This window comes from Tetrao urogallus (genome assembly GCF_951394365.1).
Source record: "Tetrao urogallus genome assembly, chromosome: 9".
Lineage (NCBI taxonomy): Eukaryota > Metazoa > Chordata > Aves > Galliformes > Phasianidae > Tetrao > Tetrao urogallus.
Window position 1 is genome coordinate 5,529,567 of NC_136822.1, and position 19,406 is coordinate 5,548,972.

At 41.3% G+C, this 19,406-nt stretch overlaps 1 protein-coding gene across 2 annotated transcripts in view; it reads left to right on the plus strand.

The window, feature by feature from the left end:
• Positions 1-3,507: 3,507 nt before the first annotated feature.
• Positions 3,508-19,406, plus strand: part of CLSTN2 (calsyntenin 2) — a gene marked incomplete at both ends in the record, with an annotated part of 291,900 nt that continues 276,001 nt past the window's right edge. Inside the window, one exon of one of the 2 annotated variants that reach the window (XM_079539494.1) lies at positions 3,508-3,640. Coding sequence is in view for 1 of the 2 variants with exons in the window: in XM_079539493.1 (XP_079395619.1) it covers positions 3,543-3,636 (94 nt within the window). The remainder of the gene's footprint in view (positions 3,641-19,406) is intronic. The other variant, XM_079539493.1, reaches the window with a different exon arrangement.

The following is a 19,406-nucleotide window of genomic DNA, read 5'->3' on the forward strand; positions in this document are numbered from 1 at the left end:
TTAGAGAAGTGGATGCTTATTATTCTTTACCCTGCGATTGCAAACCAGACTTTAATATATCGCATTAAAATACACTCTTCATAATGCTATATTTTAAATCTATTTTCTTCTTTAAAACAGCATGCACACTCTGCTCCACTCCTCTCTCTGTGCTTTTCCAAAGAAAAACATAATTTTCTCTAGCAATACATAAACTTCTCCTAAGTGCAATCAAGTCTAGATTCCTGTGGCTACATACTAATTTTAAACTATAAATTAGGTTTAATATTGTATAAATCATGGCGTTGGGCACCCAGTAAGATTGTATTTCCCCATTCGAGTGTTATGCAATATTCTAAAATAAAGCAATAAAGAACCTAAAACTGTTTCTATAAGGAACAGTGCAGTGGGGCTTGTTGTAGGATCTGAACTGTCTATATTAATGCACTGAAATCTCAGATATGACTGGGAACTTTTCAGCTTTTCTTCTGTTGAAAAATAGGTTGGTTTCTTTTTTTTTTAAGATTTCCATTATTTTTTATTACATTTTTGTTAGTTTTTAGTTAGGTGTAATTCCCTTAACAAGATAGTACAACCATTTGGTACTGGAACGTGGAATATTCCTGCTGAACTGTCACTTCTTTATTACTTAGAATAACTGATATTCACCATATTATTAACTCATTTGGAAAACATGATTATCAAAATGGTTGAAAATCCCACTTCAAAGTCCCAGTGGGGAGATAGGATTGACTCTGCCCTGGGAGATACTCAAGTTTCTTCAGCAAACTGTCTCTCAGGGTTAAATCCTCTTCTCCACCAATGTCTTAAATTTACACAGGGGAAATTATGATAAAAATAATCTTTATGGCTCCAGACTGAAATGGATCTTTCTGATTGACTGCCTCTGATGGCAAATGCATGTCAATAATTCTCAGTGAATGCATGACTGTGACCTTTTCCCCTTTGTTTTACAATTTCTATTTTACAAGACCAATAAAACATGTCAGAATGAAGTGACTTTTTGCACTTCTTAGTGTGGGTTCTTGCTTTTCTTAGATGGTTCTAGACACAGGAATGGATGGGTCTCAGGTCAGAGGTAACCTTTTGGTAATGTCCTGTTTGAGATTAAATGCTATGTTTTCCTCCTGTAATGGTTCTGCCAGAAATTTATATAAGCAAGGACTGAGGGATATGCTCCTTGCAGTGCACAGTTATTCAACAGAGTGGAACTGACTAAAGGATTTCCAACCTCTTTGCTTTCTTATGCCCTAGAGCAGGCTGTAGTGTTAATGGGCACACCTGGTTGCAGAGCAGCAGCATAAAATGTAGGTATTACAGAATCACAGAACTAATGGTAGTTGTTTAATTTAAATTTTTGTATAGGGATATATCATCATAATTTGTAACTATTTCTATCCAACTGCCCCCATTACTGGTATACAACACCACGAGAGGACTGCAGAACACTCAGGCAGTCATTGCGATAAAGAAGTACAGTGAAGTAAAAAGTAGAGCAGTGTTGATTGAGGTACCAGGGCTGAAGTTAGTTTTTGACTCTGACACCAATATTGTGTCATCTGTAGGTGACGTCTTCTGTACTTTAGCTCCCTACCTGTAGAAGGGGGGAACACCTGTCCCATCTCACTCCTCTGATTGGGCTTGCTTATTTAGTTTATAACGTGGCTGAGGTCATCCTGTACAGCATCTGCCTTACAAAGCCACCATCTAGAGTTCATCACTAAACCATTTATAATAAATATTAATATACTAATACTTAAAAGGGAATGTTAACAAATTAGCTAAGTCTTGCTGATTTGGTGGATGAAAATACATTCCTGAGTGTGTTTCTGAACTTAATATGCATTGTTTTGATGTGTTAATCCATAGGTTGCATTCCTAACTTTTCAGCATGTGGGATGTTGTATTACAGACTTCTGGAGCTGCTTGCAACAAACCTAAGTCAGCAAACAAAAATCTTAGAGATTTTAAAGGTCTATGTATTTCTTTTCAGTTTTTCTCAGTCTGCTATAAATGTGGATAGTTTTGACTAGGTCAACATGAAATTACCCTATAATTCCCATTCATGTTGATAGTTAAACCTTCCTGCACTATATTTACTATTCAGCCCTAAAAGAACATTAATTAAGTGCTCAGCACCGCATGTATGTTTAAGGAATCAGCTGCAACGAGTTTCACAGGGCAGGCAGCGCTGTGCTCCCTGCAGGAACAATGGAACAGGAACAATGCCTTGTGCCAAATCCTGGGAGGGCTTTGGGGCTGTTAGCAGGAAACCCTTGTTAGTCACATGCAGCCAACATTGTTTTTACAGTTAGTGCTTTCGGGATGGAGAGATTGTCTCTTCACTAATAGATGTTGTTTTATAATGGCCAAACTCCTCATGAAAAGAATCATCCTCAGTAAAAAGGTGAGAAATGGAGTGCTGACAAAAAGCGTTCCCTGAGCAGTTGTCTGGTATGCCAAATTATCTTATTGCTTCTTTTTCCTGGCTTTCCTTTGTCCTGTTCTGTTCTGACTTGCAATGGGGACTGCAAGAAAGCAACTTCCGTAGCTCTAATTAGATGAGCAAGCGTAAAGGATGTCAGAAGTTTATCCCAACTAATGTAACTTGGAAAGTATTTGTCTGGGTGAAGTGGAGCAGAAAACGTGTGTGTTCCTTCCTTCTCTAGCTGATAAATGCTGCCCATTGGGTTGGGGAAGAGGCTTTGGGCCTCGAGGCTGTGCCTCCTCCTACTTCTGTAGAGTTGTTGGGGGGAGGAGGGAATCGTACTTCAGACTACGCAAAGGGATTTGAGCCTTTTTGATAGAGGGAAAACTAACGGAAAGGATTAAACGAAAGGCCCACGCCCATCCAATCTCGTGCAATCGCTGCTTAGACAGCTGTGGCACACGTTGGACGGACCCTCTGCACCCGGTGTTCAGTAGGGCTCCCGCCGCTGGCAGAGCATCGTGGGCCTGCTGCCATCCGTGAGACGCAGCAGCAGGCAGCCCCGCGATGAGCAGCCGTGCATCAGCCGTGCCTCTTGCCGCGCTCGTTTCCCAGAGCGGTGATGCACAACGCACGGGCTGGGGCACCGACAAGGCGACAGCCGAGCAGGGAGCGGCCTTCCTCGTGCCCTGCGTATAGCCGGGGCGACCCGCGCAGCTCCACGCGTGCCCGGGCTCTCCCGTTGCCTGCTATCCTCACCGCCGTCAGCCGAGGCCCCACCGCCTCCCGGAAGCGCGCGCAGGTGCGCGAGCCCCCCAAGCCCGCGCGCGGCCCCGCCCCGCTCTCTTCAGGGTCGGACGCGGCGGCGGCGCCGTCCCTCGGCGGCCGAGCCGGGCGCCCCCCGCCCCGCTCATGAATATTGATGCCTCCCCTCCCCGTGACGTCGCCGCGGTCCCGGGGCGGGAGCCGGAGCCGCCCCGGTGCTGGCCGCGAGGGCGAATGAGGGAGCGGCGGCAGGCTCCTTCCCGCCTCCCCGCCCGCCGCCTCGCGCCGCAGCCAGCCGGAGCCGCGCAGGGCGCCGCGTCGCGCGTGGAGGGCCGGCGCCGCGGCGGGGATGCGGCGGCGCTGCAGGGGGCCGGCGGCGCTGCTGCTGCTGCTGCTGCTGGGGCCGCTGTTCGGACCGCCGGGCTGTCCGCTCGCCGCCAAAGGCAGGTACCGGGCGGGGCGGGGCGGGCGGCGCCGGGGACGCGGCGGGGACGGCCTGGCTACGGCTCCCCGTCGCAACTTTTCCGGACGGAGGCGTGGGGCGATGCGGGGAGCGGGCGGAGCGCGGCCGCTCGCACCTGGGCTGCGTTCCGCTGTGGGGCTCCCGGCTCCGCTGCCGCCCCGCGTTGCTCCGCGGCGGAACTTGGTCCGAGCGCTCCGCCCGGCTCAATGCACGCCCTTACCAACTCCTCCGCTTTGTTTTTGCTGTCCGTGGGTGTTCGCCTTTTTCGTCTCCGCGTGTGAAGGGAAAACTTCAGTTACCGCTGTCTTCTGTTGGGTTGGTTTGTTTACCGCGAATGGTCGCGCGTTGACCAACTTTGGGAGGGTAGCGATTCTTTGTTGCCTTAACTTTCTCCAAGTTACGAATAGCAGAGTAACCGCAAGGAGCGGGTCGTTACTTGCGGTGCTGCAGCCCCGTGTGTCTCCTGGGAACGGGGCGCTCCGGGGAACCGCGCCGTCGCTGGCGGCGAACAAATAAATCGGGGCGGCTCTGTGCGGGGACGCCGCGCTGCCCTTTGTTTCCTTCGGTATTTTAAAACGATGCTCTCTCTTATGCGGATTTTCTCTTTCGCCGAGCGTGCCCGTTGCCGGCTCTCGGAGATGCCCCCCGAAGCTGCAGGTAGCTCCGCGCGGCAGCCGCAGCCGGGCCGGCTCTGAGCTTTGTGTTTCACCGCTGGAGGGCTGCAAAGAGCGTTTTCCGACAGCGGTAACTTAAAAACATCGAGCGCTTAAAAATCGTCATTTTAAGGGTGTTTATATCGGCGTGTGAGTATTTCTAGCTTTTCCTTATTACTTTACATCCGTTTTATTTATATTTCACTTCTAAAGTCAGGTATTCCCCGAGGCTGCGGTACAGGATCAATGAATGCGTTAACAGATCTTGGCACCAGATGCGGTTGATGCCCGATGCACTTGTCTCAGTGGACTCTTTCCCTCCGCCCTCAATTAGCGGCGTGTAGGAAAAGGGCATTATTTAAACATTATGTGGCGCCGCTTTCTCCCCGCTTCGAGTTATCTTTCTCTAAAGGAAGGCAGTCGTAATTCTAGGGGCATTCTGGGTGACATTACGGCACAACTGAGAAACTTAATGCTGTAGGCACGAAGTTGACTTTTGGCGTGGAGGTGCGGAGGGACGCAGTGAGTGCTCCTTCAGCACCGCGCGGCCGGACAGCGCCGCGGCTCCCTGTGCGCGCGCTCGCCCTGCTGCGCTCCGCTGCTGTTCAGAACAGCCCCGAAGCCGGCGGCTGTCCCTGCTGCCCCTCCTCTGCTGTTTTTGAGATGGGAAGGAAGATCGCGGGAACAGCGTTGGTTCTCATAGTTCGCCACTCTGGCTCAGTGAAAAATAATAATTTCTTCCACAAAAATAATTCCTGCCTTTTTTTTCTTTTATTTATTTATTTATTTATTTATTTATTTATTCTTCTCGTTCTACCCCTTATGAAACTGAGGAAAAACAACTTTCTGGCCCTTTCTATTGGAAAATTAAATGTAAGAGGTAATGCTGGAATGGTTAATAAGTGGTCAGTTAGAGATCTCACCTATATATTAAAAACTCAAGCAGTTTGTTGTCAGCTTTCTAACAGCTTGTTCACTACAGGATTTGCACCCTAAGTTCAGTAAAATCACTGTTTTAAACAGGAAAAAAGTATTTAAAATATTTTCAGACCCTTTTCTTCAGTAACACAAAGAGGCATGCTTTCTGGATTACTGCAGTTGCATTAATGCTGTTTGGAAATCATGTGGGCACGCTCTTATGTGATCTGCAGTTATGTAAAACAGAACATTTTGAAAGGCCAGACTTACCTATTTTTTCAGCATGTTCAGAATTTGTACTTCTTGCAGACAGGCAGGAATACCTGCTGCACTTCCTCTTTCTGCTGCTCTACAAATCTGTGCATAAAACTGACCTGTAAAATTACTTATCTCTTTCTAGTATTTACCTATCAAACAACTCAGCAAAGTTCTGAAAAGGTCGATGTATCCAAATTTTGTGTGAGACCCAATTAGTCAGCCTTTCAAGTTTGACATTATTTGAACATTGTAATTAACACAAACATCACTTTAATCTTAATTTTTAAGTATGGCTGTAAGTATCTCAATGATCTGAATAACTAAGAATATTTGATACCAATTAAATTAATTACATGAGCAAAACTTGAAGCCTTAGTCATTCAGGACATTTCCAAATCAATGGAACATTCAGTCCCACTTGGCAAGTCTATTATGTGAATACAGCTGATATGACTATCAGCAATAGAAGAGCAACTAACCTAGGGAGACAGAGACAGCATATTCTGCTTAAAAGAAAGCTTGAAGCCTGTTGAGAAAGGAATTAAAGAGAAAATCTTTGAAAACATTCTAGATGGATTCTAATGTTTGAATTTTTTCAGCTTAATACTGTGGTTACGTAAATCCTTTTCTCACAGTAAATAGTAATAAAATACTTTGCCATAGCAATTCAAAAGAAAGAAAAATAAGAATTTTTTGTCCTCATTGAAAATACTTAGATAGTAATGTTTGGCCAGCTGTAGGTCAAAAGATGGGGGATGAAGAAATAGATTTCTGTAGCTCACCAAGAAACCCTGGCAAAGACACATTAATGGTTCCATGTTTCCATTCTTATATCAATACATTGAGATAGGAATACTTTATTAATATTTTTAAAGTGTTTTGATGGAAATGGAATTCATGAAAGCAGACTTTCGTCTCCTAGGATAAAATATTAATCTGATTTTGAAGCTTAGGTGTCAAGACAATGAAATGATTCAGAGGTCTCACAAAAAAACCAAACCAAAACAAAAAAACCCACAGTATTTGATAACTGTTTAAGTATTGAGGTATTTCATCATAGGTGACTGACAACTATATTTAAGTTGTCATTACCAAGCTAGAGAACATTTGCCAGCCATAATCATATTGTTTCCAACCTTAATTGTATTGTCTGGAATGCTTCCAAAGATAGGGAACTAGAAGCTTTGGAGTTTTTGAAGCATGTTTCAATTGTAAGCAAAGCATAGGTATGTTAAAGAACGCCTTATGAAGCATGCCTCTCATAACTAGCCATTAAATGGCTTCACAGTCGCAGATTGGTCATCTTCCTTCTTGATGTGACAGCCCTCAGAGTTCAGAGGCAGCATGTGCGCCTGGACAAACCCTGCAGTGGCCAAACTGCATGTTTGGAAGTGGCCTTGGTTCTCTTTTAAAGATCTGAAGAGGCGCATGAAAGCTGATTAGAGGTTGTCAGAGGCACTGTTGCCTTATTTTGACTGTTTAATGTTTAACTGGGAAAATGTATTGATGATCAGCACTCCTCTGCATCTGTTAGGTGTTAAAAAAGCAGAGTGCAAGTTACTGGATTTAGATAGCTATAGCTTTTTCTTTTTTGTTTTAAAACTTGTTACTCCTAAGGCTCTTGGTGGGGGAAAAAAAAATCATGAAGGTGTTAATACCTGATAAAAATGTTATTCTAGAATTTCTTTTTGTGATTTCCTGTGTCGTGTTGATGGGATGTTTTGGGAAGGTAGCTTCATAGTTCTCAATCCAGCTTCAAACCCGTTTCCTGTCCTGCCTTCATATGTATTTCTTTGGTCTTCTCTTGGTCTTCGTGTTGACTTAGTTGCCTAAAAGTGATGTATTTGTTTCTTTAGTTTCCTAGAAGATTGCATTAGAAGGCACTAGATAGTTTGCCTGGCTCCTGTAGAGTGTGTGAGTGGTGGAGTTAACACTTTGTTTAGTAGAGAGAGCTTCCCTACCATGAAATAAGTAATGGGAAAATGAAAGATAAAATGCATTGTTTCTATAGCAAGCTAATTACTAATATCAAGTAGTTCTGTTGCCCGTAGCTAGTTTGTTTTTTTAGTGAGTAAGGCAAATAATCAAGCACTAACATTCAATCATGTTTAGTGTTACTAAATATTGCTTTAGTATAACTTTAAGATGATTTTTATAACCTAATAGCTTGATGTGTGGTCTGACTCAAATTTATAGGGTGTTTGTAGAGATCACAAATCAAGTGTAGCTGTTCTCAGAGACTTTCCTTCTCCAGTGTGCTTTCTGTAAAGAGCAGTCTGAAAATGCAGGCTGCTGAGTTATATCAGGTAGGGGCACATACAAAGTGAGCTTTGGATTTTTTATTTTTTTGGATTGCACTTGAATGGTGACTTCTCAGTCTCTCACATGTCTTGTTTTTGTGTTAGCCAACAAAAATTAACAGAAAAAAAATCTTCAAGCACAACTGAAGTTGCAATTGGTTTTAACAAGGTTGTGTAGAGGATAGTAAGAGTTGGAAGATTATTTCCTTGTTGAATATTTGGAGAAATACTTGATTCTGAATTTTGTACTTGGAGTAGAATCTGGACCAGCTGGAGGATATTCAGACAGGAATTCTTTTTTTGATAGGGCATAAAGTAAAGGCATCAACAAAGATTCAGGGTAGACTTCTGGAAGAATGGGTAGGATGTCACAGAGCCTTTAACTGGAGAGGAGTAAGAACTGTTTGGAACAATATTAGCAAATAAAGTTGATCAAACCGCTTGGAAGATGGATGCTAAAGCCTCCTAGGATTTTCCATACCTTGTCATGCTTCAAACAAAACTCCAGTTTTCAGGCTACCCAGAAAACCACCATGCAGTAAGTTTTGGTAGTGGAGATGGAGGCAATAAGGCCACTTAATAAACCATCTTACCACATGAAGTATTACTTCTCCAGGCAACTTGTATCATTCCTTGGTCTCCCTACAGGTGCTGTCTGCAGGCTAACAGCCTTCCTTGAGTGGCAGCTGCTGCAGCCATCCCTCATGGAGATATTCACATTCTCATTTCATTTATGTATTTTTTTAGATAGGCCACTTCTGTCTTCAAAAGGAATAGTTTTTGACAACTGTGTGAAGCTGTGTCTCTCTTGCTGTTCTCTAGAGTAGTCTACTGAATCACAGCATAGCAGTAAGTGCTGGAATCAATCACGTGGGCTGTCCATACTTTTGATGCCAGATAAACAAGCAACTCTGCTGATCCCCAAACGCTTAGTTATGGGAGAAGCTGCAGGATGCGGTGGATGCTAAACCTTCAGATGTATTCAGCAAATGATTGTACAGCTTCATGAAAGAAAAAAAAATCTAAGGTGTGTGTAAAAGAAAGGCACAACTGCTTGCTGAAAGCAATCTTCTGCAACCTACTGTTGGGAAGCTGTACAGCAGTGGCACTGTATGTGTTTTTTCTCTTTCATATGTGCTTGCTGTTCCTGGGTCTGTTAGACTTCATAATCAGAGAACAGGCAAATCTGGTAGAGTTTGGAAAGTGTGAGTCAAAGTAGTATGGGTAAAAAGGGAAGACACTTTGAAAAGAACTGGAGGTGGGAAAAGGAAGCTTAACGTCAAACTTGAGAAAGCCATTTGTTATATCAAAAGAAGGTATTCTCTGACTAAAGTTTGTGGTTTGATCTCCTTAGACTTTTATCTATAAGTTTAAGTATGTTGAGATTATGTTAAAAATAGGAAAGCTGTCATGATTCAGAAGGGTTGCTTTTAAAACTAAAATAGAGTGAATTTTGCAAGAGACACTTGTGTTGTGGTTTGAAGAGCTGTTGTTAAATCTGTCACTGTATGTAGAGGCAGGGTTACTTGTCTGTCACTTCACAGTACTGTATATAAAGCTCCTTCTTCAGCAACATACACCTTCCTGCACTCCATATTACTCACTGCAGAATAACAAAACAGGATCTGCAGTGTATGATTTACATAGTATTCAGGAAATAGGTGTGTATAAAGCATGTGTCTCCATGTGTTTATTTTAAATAGAGCGAATGTTGTATACGTACATGTTCCCACACACTCAATTGTTGGCACACAAGAAATTAAACAAATCTGAAAGAAGAGTTCCTAATTCATTTACACTCCACATCTCTTGTAAGCATGCTGCACAAGATAAGAATGTGCCAAAATCCTTGAATAGAATGCTCAAATGCAGTTATTTCCTTGGTAAACCCTGCTGTTGAAGGTAAGAAGCATGGAGACCAAGGCTTGCTGTTGTTTACATCCTGGTGAGCTCTGTTGATGTAGTCTTGCTTTTTCGGAATGACCACAAACCTGCAGAGGATGAGAACTTCTGCTTTGTTGTTAAGCATGCTTGCAGTGATACCCAATGGGAGGGGCTGTGCACATCTCCTGTGGGACTTCGAGCTGATGACTGTAGGTGCCTGTGGTGCTTGAATGCTTTGTTTTCTTCTAATTCATTTACTGAATACACTAAACTAATGAGGGGAAATTAAGTATTTTGAAGATTTAATTATAAATTTCTAGAGTGCAGAGTTCACTCTAAACAACTATTTTGTTGCTGCATGTATTCTAGTAAAAATGAATAGGATAGCTGCTTGCAGCTGTTGAGTAAGGGAGTAAGTTATTAAGATTAAGTTGTTAGAATATTAGGCTCTATGAAACGTCATCAAACATACAACATAAATGCTCTCCTCAAGCAGTATAACAGCTGTAATTCTTGTTCACTGACTTGTTTTTAAACACTGAGTGTCTTTAAAATAAAAAATTTTGAACCTGTTTGGGATTTGTCCTCATCCCCAACTCTTGAAATTCTTCTTAAGGTGGGAGATGTGTGATACCTAAAGGCTTTTAAGAAGTCACTGTGCTGTGTACACCAATCTTTCTGTTCTATTTGATGGAGAAACAGCCCTGCTTTTAGCATTTTGGTGTAATATATACAGCTTGACAGCAATAGAACAGGAAGGACTCAGGACTTCTTGCTCTGTGTGGTACTGAGAGTCTTCAAGATCATTCAGCTGGAGTGCAGGTTGACCAGTGTATCATTTAAGCACTATTGGCCTATGAAAAAGGATTTAGTCAATTATTTTAAAGCATTTTTGGAATAGAATACGAAGAGATATGTGCTGAATTACAATTCATTTTATGTGACTTCTCTCTGTATTGCTTGTGAAGATGGCCATACATGAAATAGCGTTGTCATAGTTGTTAAGAGTATTGTTTAGATATTTTGTCTTTGGGAAATTTTGACTCTGGTTGAATCAATGCAAGATTTGCAGTGAATCGGTTTCATTTTTTGTGTGTTGTAGTGTAAATGTAAACAATTCTTTCAAAGTTATTATTGTTCCACTAATAGCTGTCTTTATCCTAGGGAGGGAATTTTGGATTTAATCGTTCACCTTATGACTTCTTATGGTATATTCCCATTCATTGGATCAACAGAACAATTCTTGTGTGTGGTGGTGGTGGTGGTTGTTGTTTTTAAAGTCAAAGTGCTTTTCAACCAGCTTAAAACTATGAAGTGTTGACCAAGATGGCAGGTAAGATCTACTTACGGTAGTGTTTAAGTGCGTATACTGATCTTCAAAATATGTGTAATAAAGACATCTGTTTTTCTGTTATGTTTCACTTAAATCCCTGACTTCTGAAACAAAGACTAAGAAATGTTAGCTTTTGTTCCTTAAAAGATTATTAGCTCTACTTGTTATAGCTGATGGAGAAGTGAAAAGGTGATACAGTGTATCACAAAAGCTAACAAATTCCAATGAAGTAATGAACATTTCCTTTTCAAGATTTTGTGGGGTTTTTTTTTTTTTTTTTTTTTTTTTTTTTAACCTGTTTGTATGAGATACGCTAAAAACCTGACTGTAGCTGGAAAGCATCACTCAGCCTGCTCTTATACTGGGTTGTAAACATGCAGTACTTACTTGGGCTGAATCTTGTGGTTAAAAGTAGAACTTCCAAAATACGAGTTGGTAGAACAAAGTCAGAGTTGCCTGTTGGGTCTGTCGTGGTTCTCTTTGTGACAGATACTGGTTATTTCTGGCGTTACTCGCAAAGGCTAGCAGCAGAGGTAAGCATAGGAAAATTTAGTAATAATATTCAAGGCAATTCTGGTGTAACTCTTGGCAGTCATATTGGATGAGCTTTTCCCCTGCTTTTCATTTCTGAGGGCTGCTTTAAATATTCCTCATCCAGAGCTGAACAGATGGCATTTGCCATTGTTGTCAGTCTTTGGAAGAAAAAGTGCGGTTTTAAGATCTTGGTTAACAGAACTTTAAATTCATGTTGAGAAATAAAACCTAGAGACATTTAAACCAGTGTGATTTATGTGAAGCTGTTTCAAAAAGTCTGCGTTATGATAGTGGTCCTAATTCATACACTGTGGGTTTGGTGGCACATGTGGAGAGGGGCACTGTGGGTACTGTGGTTGGCTGCCATCTTCTTGTTTCCACCTCTAAAACAATGTAAGCAGTACAGAGGTATACAGTGAAAAGAAACTACAATCCTTTCGAGGTATTGGTGAAGCTAAATGCAGAACAAGAGGAATACCTTCTGAGACCAATTTGAAGGATAATAGTTAAAGGTCTATTTTTTTTTTCTTTTTCCTTAACCCTTCGGCACCCATTCCTTACCTCTAGCCTTTGTAGCAGAGTCTGCGGACTACTTCCATTTGCTGCAAAAAATAATCAGGAAAAATAAGCCTATTTTTATTGAGCTTATATTACCACTCAGCTGTCCATCTCTAAATTTGTTCTGACTGACAATTCAGAAGTGTTGGAGCTGTTTCTGAATACTATAAATAAGATAAATTAATTAAAATGTCAATAAAGGCATATTTGGTGGAAACAGCATGACTTTAAAAAGTGTCAACATGACTTTCTAATAATAAAACATTTTTTTGCCAAAAGGAATTCCTTCTTTTAGAACTTGAGCTTAGGTTAGAATTTAATTACGTATGTATTTCAAGATGTTGCATCTCAGACTTAATAAGTAAATAGCGGTCACTGAAAACTAATCTTCACGTTGTAATCTTTATTTATTCTCTGTATAGTCCCAAGCATTTAAAAATTCTGTTAAGTTCCAATTCTTAAAGCCTCTTAAATCCATGGGTAAGAGCTCCAATCTTTTCACTACCTGGAGAAGCATAACTTTAGAATGTGAAGGGATCAAATTTCTGTCGGCGTAAGTCAGAAATGCAGTGTTAAGCCAGCTGAGGCTGTGGTACTGCATAAAGGATATGAATGGATGCAGATGTAAATTTTTTAAATTTATCAGAATCTTCTGAAAATACGGTGTCATTTCTCTGTTTTGGCAAATGCTGAGTGCAGAATTATGCTCATCAGAGAGAACTGGAATGATGTATGTGTATAGGAGGTAAGCGTTGCAGTTCCAGTGATGTCTTCTTATGAAGCTTGCTTCAAAAGATATAAAATCTCACTTTATTTGAGCAGTTGGATGTAAAATGGTGGCAGCATGTTTTATTAGGCAATAGAAACAGAATGTGGGGAGCTGCTGCTGTTGGTTGCACTTTGCAAGTTGCGGATTCTGCGCTTAACACTTCATTGCATCTCCTGGCTGGTTTTGTTTTCTTGTCAGGTAGTACCATGCCAGCTGCAGTAAGACACAGGCAATGAAATGTGCTTTATGATAATTTATTTCGTGTTACAAATACCTTTTGGTTTTCTTTGCCCTGAAAGAATGCTTTCCCTCAAATGCAGGTATGCTGCAGTAGCAGTCTCATTGTACGTTTCCTTTCTGGAAGAAAGCATCTCTTGGCTTCTGAAATGCCCCGTGTCTGTAGGACCAAGCAGAAAAATATGGTGTTTGCTTGCCTTCAGTCTGTGTTAGTGTCTGCAGAACACTTCAGTGGCTTGTGGGGCAGGTAGTGCATGTACAGTATGCACATAAGTATTTAGTGAAGGAAAACTGGGGTGATGAAGATAAACATCAACAAAATATCTGGGACAGAAGATGAAATTATGCAGTATGAAGTGAGCTGATCATGCAGCTTAAAACTGCCTTTATTTCAGAACTACTGTTTTTTGGAATGATCTTTGAAAAGCAGAATATTTACTTTGTTCCAGCATCAGAATTACATTCTAGACAATGAAAACTTGGCTCTCCTGTTTCTTAGTATCAGAGGGCATATATTTCTATAGATGTAGTAGAATTTACCACTGAGTAAATCTTAAAATACAATAATATATTCTTAAACTTGCCATTCAAACATGCAATTACAGCTAAACTCCTGCTTAGCTTGTCTTAGCCTACTTGCAAAATATTTGAACCTAGACAGCGTAAATGCCTTCGGTACAGAATAAGGCTGTGTATGGAAAAACTCTTTCACAGTCTCTTTTCAGATACATCTGATTTTGCGCAGTAGAGAAGGTTTGATTAGACAGATAAATACCACATGGGGAGCAAAGGTTGGCCCTGAGGTTAGCAGCCACTGGTGGTTCAGTTGTGAGGCTCCTGAGTCACGTGTGGCTCCAATGGCTTTGGCTTTTCAGCCAAAAATAGCAGACAGAGAGGAGCTGGGACCAGGAGCTCAGTCTTCGGAGACTTCAGAGTGCTGGGAAATGCTGGCATTCTGGAAGCTTTCAGATGTTTTGCCTCGATTGTGTTTTAAGGAGTGGTGCCGAGGCCACAAACCCTTAAATGTAAGACAAGATTAAGAAGGTGAGCTATGGAAACTACGGACTTGCTCTTCTTTTTTAAGCCAATAAGCAATATGTTTTTGCAAGATTTTGCAAATCGGTGCTTTTATTGACAGCCTGGGAATAGCTCGGGGATAACCTGGAGTATAGGAGCAAAATTAATGTTCTGATATCTTTGCTTACATGACCTATCCTAAATTGCCTTCTACAAACAGCTGACTGAAGCAGTATTGGAAAGGATTTCTGTCATTTTTGAGAATATCCTTGCAAAATATTTATTGGATATCTTTTTACAGATCTTGTCTGACCTAGTTCTCTTAGGTTGGCTCTACATTAGAGATTTAACTAGTATTCCATTACATCGATTTAAAATATAATTATCCTAGAACACACTTCTGACCTTTTAACTTTTCTGCTGCAATGAGTATAATGCCTGCGTTGAAGAAAAGAGGAAACTGAAGGCCAAGTATTACACAGGGGAACTGAATCATCTGGGCCCCAGAGAAAATTGTCTATGACCTGTGTGAACGGAGCTGTTTGCTGTCTGTCTTTACGTGTATAAAGTACCGTTAACTTTCTTGGCTGTTGTTGTATGCGTAGGAAGAAAAATGAGATGATGGGAAGGGAAGGCAAGCAAGTAAATGCATACTAGGAATGTTTAGTGGAAAGCACCAGTGAGTTGCCACTTGTGAATTATTTAGTATAGTTGCTGTGTGGCACTGATATCTGCACGGAAAGTCCCTTACATAGAGCTTAAGGCTCCCAGAGCACGTAGGGCATCATGGCGCAGGAAATCCAAAGGGTGCTTTCAGCCCTTTGGGTGGAAGGTACTACATATCTCAGAGCAGCAGTTGGTCCTACCTTGAGAGGACAATGAGTTATGAGGTTGATTTAGTAAACATAATGTACTGTGCAGGAAAAGTAGAGAAAAATAGTGCTGTCTGTTTGAGACAGAGATTGTTGGAGAGTGGGAAAGTGTATGAGAAAGGACTATGTAATGCTTGTCCCAGTCAGTAATGTTTCTTACCATTCTGGCAAAGACCACTGCCACAGACAATATGCCAGACTTTATACTGTTGTCTTGTACTCAAGATACCCACAGCCTGTTCAGGTTATCCACTTATTTGCCAGATGTTTTCAGTCTGAGAGAGAATCCTTCTCTCTCTCTCTCTCTCTCTCACTCTTTTTTTTTTTTTCCAGAGCTGAGTGAAAATAAGAAAGCATGAGTTGTTACTTGTAACTCAGTGAACTTCTGATTGCATCTCAAGAAAAGTAATTAATATTGTGCAGCTGTTGGCACGGACATTAAAATTAAGAATTAGATTTATGCAAAGAGCTTTCTGTTATTGTTTCATTAAGCCTAAAAATGCAGCTCATGACTTGAGCAACACAGTGAGCTTATGATGCTTGCTGTTTATCTGATGGACAAGGTTGTTTCTCAGCATGATGTTCCCTTCTGAAGAGATGATGGATTGAGAGAAAGATCATAAGCAATATATCAGAATGCAGCTGACACCAGGACAAAACGCACTCCATGTGTTTTATGCATTTTTGTGTTAATCCAAAAGACCTCTTATACAAAATATTGTGCCAGGAACTGAGGGAAGTTACTGAGTCTCCAAGGTTTAAGTTTACTTAAGGTGCAGATATTGCTGATCAGAATTAAAATGTGTTTGCTAAGTCTTCTTCTCTAGGAAGGATTTTCATGCTGTTAGCACTTTTAAATACATGTGAGCAATTCATGAAAATGTTTGCCACTTTAAGTTGACTTGAAGCAAAATGCAGTATGCTTTGAACAAGCAAGTAAAAATTTACTTTGAAAACACTGCATATCATAAGTACATACCCTGTATTATTTGTATCTACATACATACTTAGAATATTCTGAATATAAGGAAATTATTGTGTATGGAGTTGAACTGTGCTGTTCCATTTTCATTTGGAAGTAGATCTGCCAGATTCAGAGAGCAATGCATTGATAAGCTTTTGAAAACTTTTTGTAAAAGAGAATGACGGATTTGGTGGCTTGTTAATATTTAATTTGAAATTCTTGCAGGCAAGATGTAAATATTTTGAAGTGTAGACAATTCAGATATGTCTAATGCATTTCTTAATGAGTTGATAAAAAGACCTTCCTTCTTAATTGGTTACACAGTATTTCTGGTTTGTTCTTTAATCAGATGGCTCTTGGGATTAATATGCTGCAGACACTAATCCCTTTAATTATGGTGCCAAATGAGTTTTCCTGTCATTTTTTTTCTCATTGAAATCTGTGGGATATCTTGTGAATTAAGTTGAAAGTAATGGGATCAAAACTGCCTTCAGTTATAAAGATCTTCTGTAGATGGAGAATAGGCTCTGCAGCAATACAAAGCATTTTGCCCCGCTTTTTTCAAGTGGTGGTAAAAACCCATCTTAATAAGCTGACTTGGAATCAGAAGTTGTCTCACAATATGGCACTGGGAAGGAAGAAGGCTCGGGCTGAAGGGCTGAGACATCACTCAGGTGATGCCGTAGTGGGCTTGGTCTGTGTGCTATTTACTTGCCCTTGCTCCTTCTAGAAGGTTCAATGGACAGAATTTTGCTTTACATTTACTTCGCTTTACTGCTTGTTCTTTGTGAGAGATGCGATGCAATTTGTGTTTTAAACTCTACTCATTTGTAAGAGATGAGCCATATTCTCTGAATGTCTGCCTGCCACCTGTACTGTGATGCCAGGCTGTTTCTTTGGGTGTTCTTGTTTTTTGTGGCCAGTGGAGTATGCAGGGGAATCAAGGAACACCTGCTTTGGTTCCAGGGCGTGTCTTTATCTGACTCCTTTAATTCTTGCAGACAGGCAAAATGATGCCTAAATTCTGTATTAAACCAATAAGCTAGTAGTAGCAGAATGAATAGGTTCATTCTCAGTTCTGCTGTTAAGGTGAACATGTACTAGTGCCTCTCTTTATAGAGTAGTGTGAGGCAAGATAGTTTATTTTCTGCTAAAATTTATAAAGAATAGCTTTCACAGCCCAAGTGCTTATCCCTAAAGGTTTAGTTAGTTTCTAGGTGATCTGACTAGAAGGTTCTATGCTCTTTTCCATTTTTTCCTTCTGCTGTCTTCCAGTCAGCCTTTATTAATATACTCTGGAGACTTTCCCTTTCAAGTGACATAAATCAGATAGCACTTCTAAACACAGATGTGGGCACTGTACCAACACTGCGGGTACTATGGGTTTTCCATTGCCAGCCTCCAGCTTTTTGCACCCTAACCCTTAGAAGTCTGTACTACTACAGAGAGACCAGTTGATGTTTTTTTCAGTGTTTTGGTTGTTTGTTTTTATTTTGGTGACTCATCTATGTTTTAGGTAACTCTTAAGCAATACTTTTGCATTATATTTTTTTGGAACTGGTAGAGGTAAACTTACGTTGATCATGAAAAGAAGAGAGCATATGCAGTGACTTGCATCCCGCTTCTGGACTAGCGAGCCAGCTCTGCACATGGCGTTCAGGTGGCTAATGGTGCCACTTGCAGCCATCCTGCAATTGTTCAGAGCCTGCTCTTTGGAGGCTGACAGAGCTTCCTCTATGCCTGGGTTGAAAGGTGTGTTTGCTGCCTTAGTAAAAGGATTTGAGCAGCATCCTGGCTGGTTTGCCAGATGGATCCAGAGGATGAAAGGTGCTCCTGGAGTTTGTGCTTTTGAAGCTTCCCTACTGCAGGACTGGGAATGCTCTGGTTCTGTGTTTAACCAAGAAAAAGGCTTCTGTCAGCTTTGTTATATACTGCCATAGCAACTGATGAATAACAAAGCAGGTAGTGTGCATGCGCATTGTGAACATAACAGTATGGAAGGGCAATAATTAGGGAAATAAGCAGAGCAGACCTACGTGTGAGTGACTTCACAGCCCCTGACGGTGGCATATTTGGCACAGTGGCTTTTTCTCCAGACTTGTGTGTCTTTGTGCTTTGCAGTTTGTTTCATAAGGAGATAATGGTTTTTGATTATTGCAAGCACCATCCAAGAAATACATTCTTTTCTTAGTTTTGTTACAGTGTAACACTTACAATTTCTTCCTTAGCCAAATTACAGTATTAGTGCACATTTCAAAAATAACCTAAAAATACAGTGCAAATTGCTATCAGTCATTTGTGAGTTACTCTTGCAGTGCACATCTAGCTAACGCTTTCATTTTTGAATACTTAATCTTTAGAAAGTAGTTAGAACATGCTAACCTTCATGCTGCACAGCAGTCCCAGTTAATGATGGGAGCATACAATTGTTCCTGTGGTACAAGTGTGCATTTTGCCATGTGGTAGTTATCCAGTGGATGGAAACCAATGTGTTCAGAGCTTTAAGCATGTTTTTATTCTTACGGTTTTGCTAGTTTTCCTGTTGCTCCAATTTATGCTGGAGTTTCTCATCTGGCTAACGAAGTAAAGGAGCCTAAGATAACAGGAATGGCAGAAAAGCTGTAGATGGTCTTCTTGTTTTCCCGACAGAATGCTTGGTTCTTGATCTCTAATTTCAATTTGTGTAGATTTTCTGCATTTATCATTTCCAGATGGGAATAACATCCATTTTTTACTCTAATGGATATGAGTTTTTAGACAATAATTATTTAAGGATGAATAAACCAAACCTATCCACCAACTCTGAAAACAACCCAATACTGTAATACAGATACTATTTACATTGATACGTTGACACAATATAAGGAAGGGAAGCCATTCCGAGGCACCTTGACAGGCTTGAAAGGTGGGCCTGTGTGAATCTAATGAGGTTCAACACAGCAAAATGCAAAGTTTTGCATTTGGGCCGAGGCATTTATACAGACTGGGAGGAACAATACTTAGAGCAGCCCTGTAGAGAAGGACCTGGGTGTCCTGGTGGATGAAAAACTGAACATGAACCAGCAGTGTGCTTTTGCAGCTCAGAAAGCAGATGGTATCCTGGGCTCCATCAGAAGAGGGGTGGCCAGCAGGGACAGGGAGGTGATTGCTTGCCTCTACTCTGCTCTTGTGAGGCCCCATCTGGAGTGCTGTGTCCAGGTCTGGAGCCCCCAGTACAAGAAAGACAGGGAGCTGTTGGAGAGGGTCCAGAGGAGAGACAGAAAAATGATCAGGAATCTGGAGCAACTCCCCTACGAAGACAGGCTGAGGGAGCTGGGCTTGTTCAGCTTGGAGAAGGCTGCAGGGTGACCTCACTGCAGCCTTTCAATACCTAAAGGGAGCCTACAAACAGGAGGGGAATCAACTCTTTGAAGGGGTTGATAACTGCAGGACAAGGGGAAATGGTTTTACGTT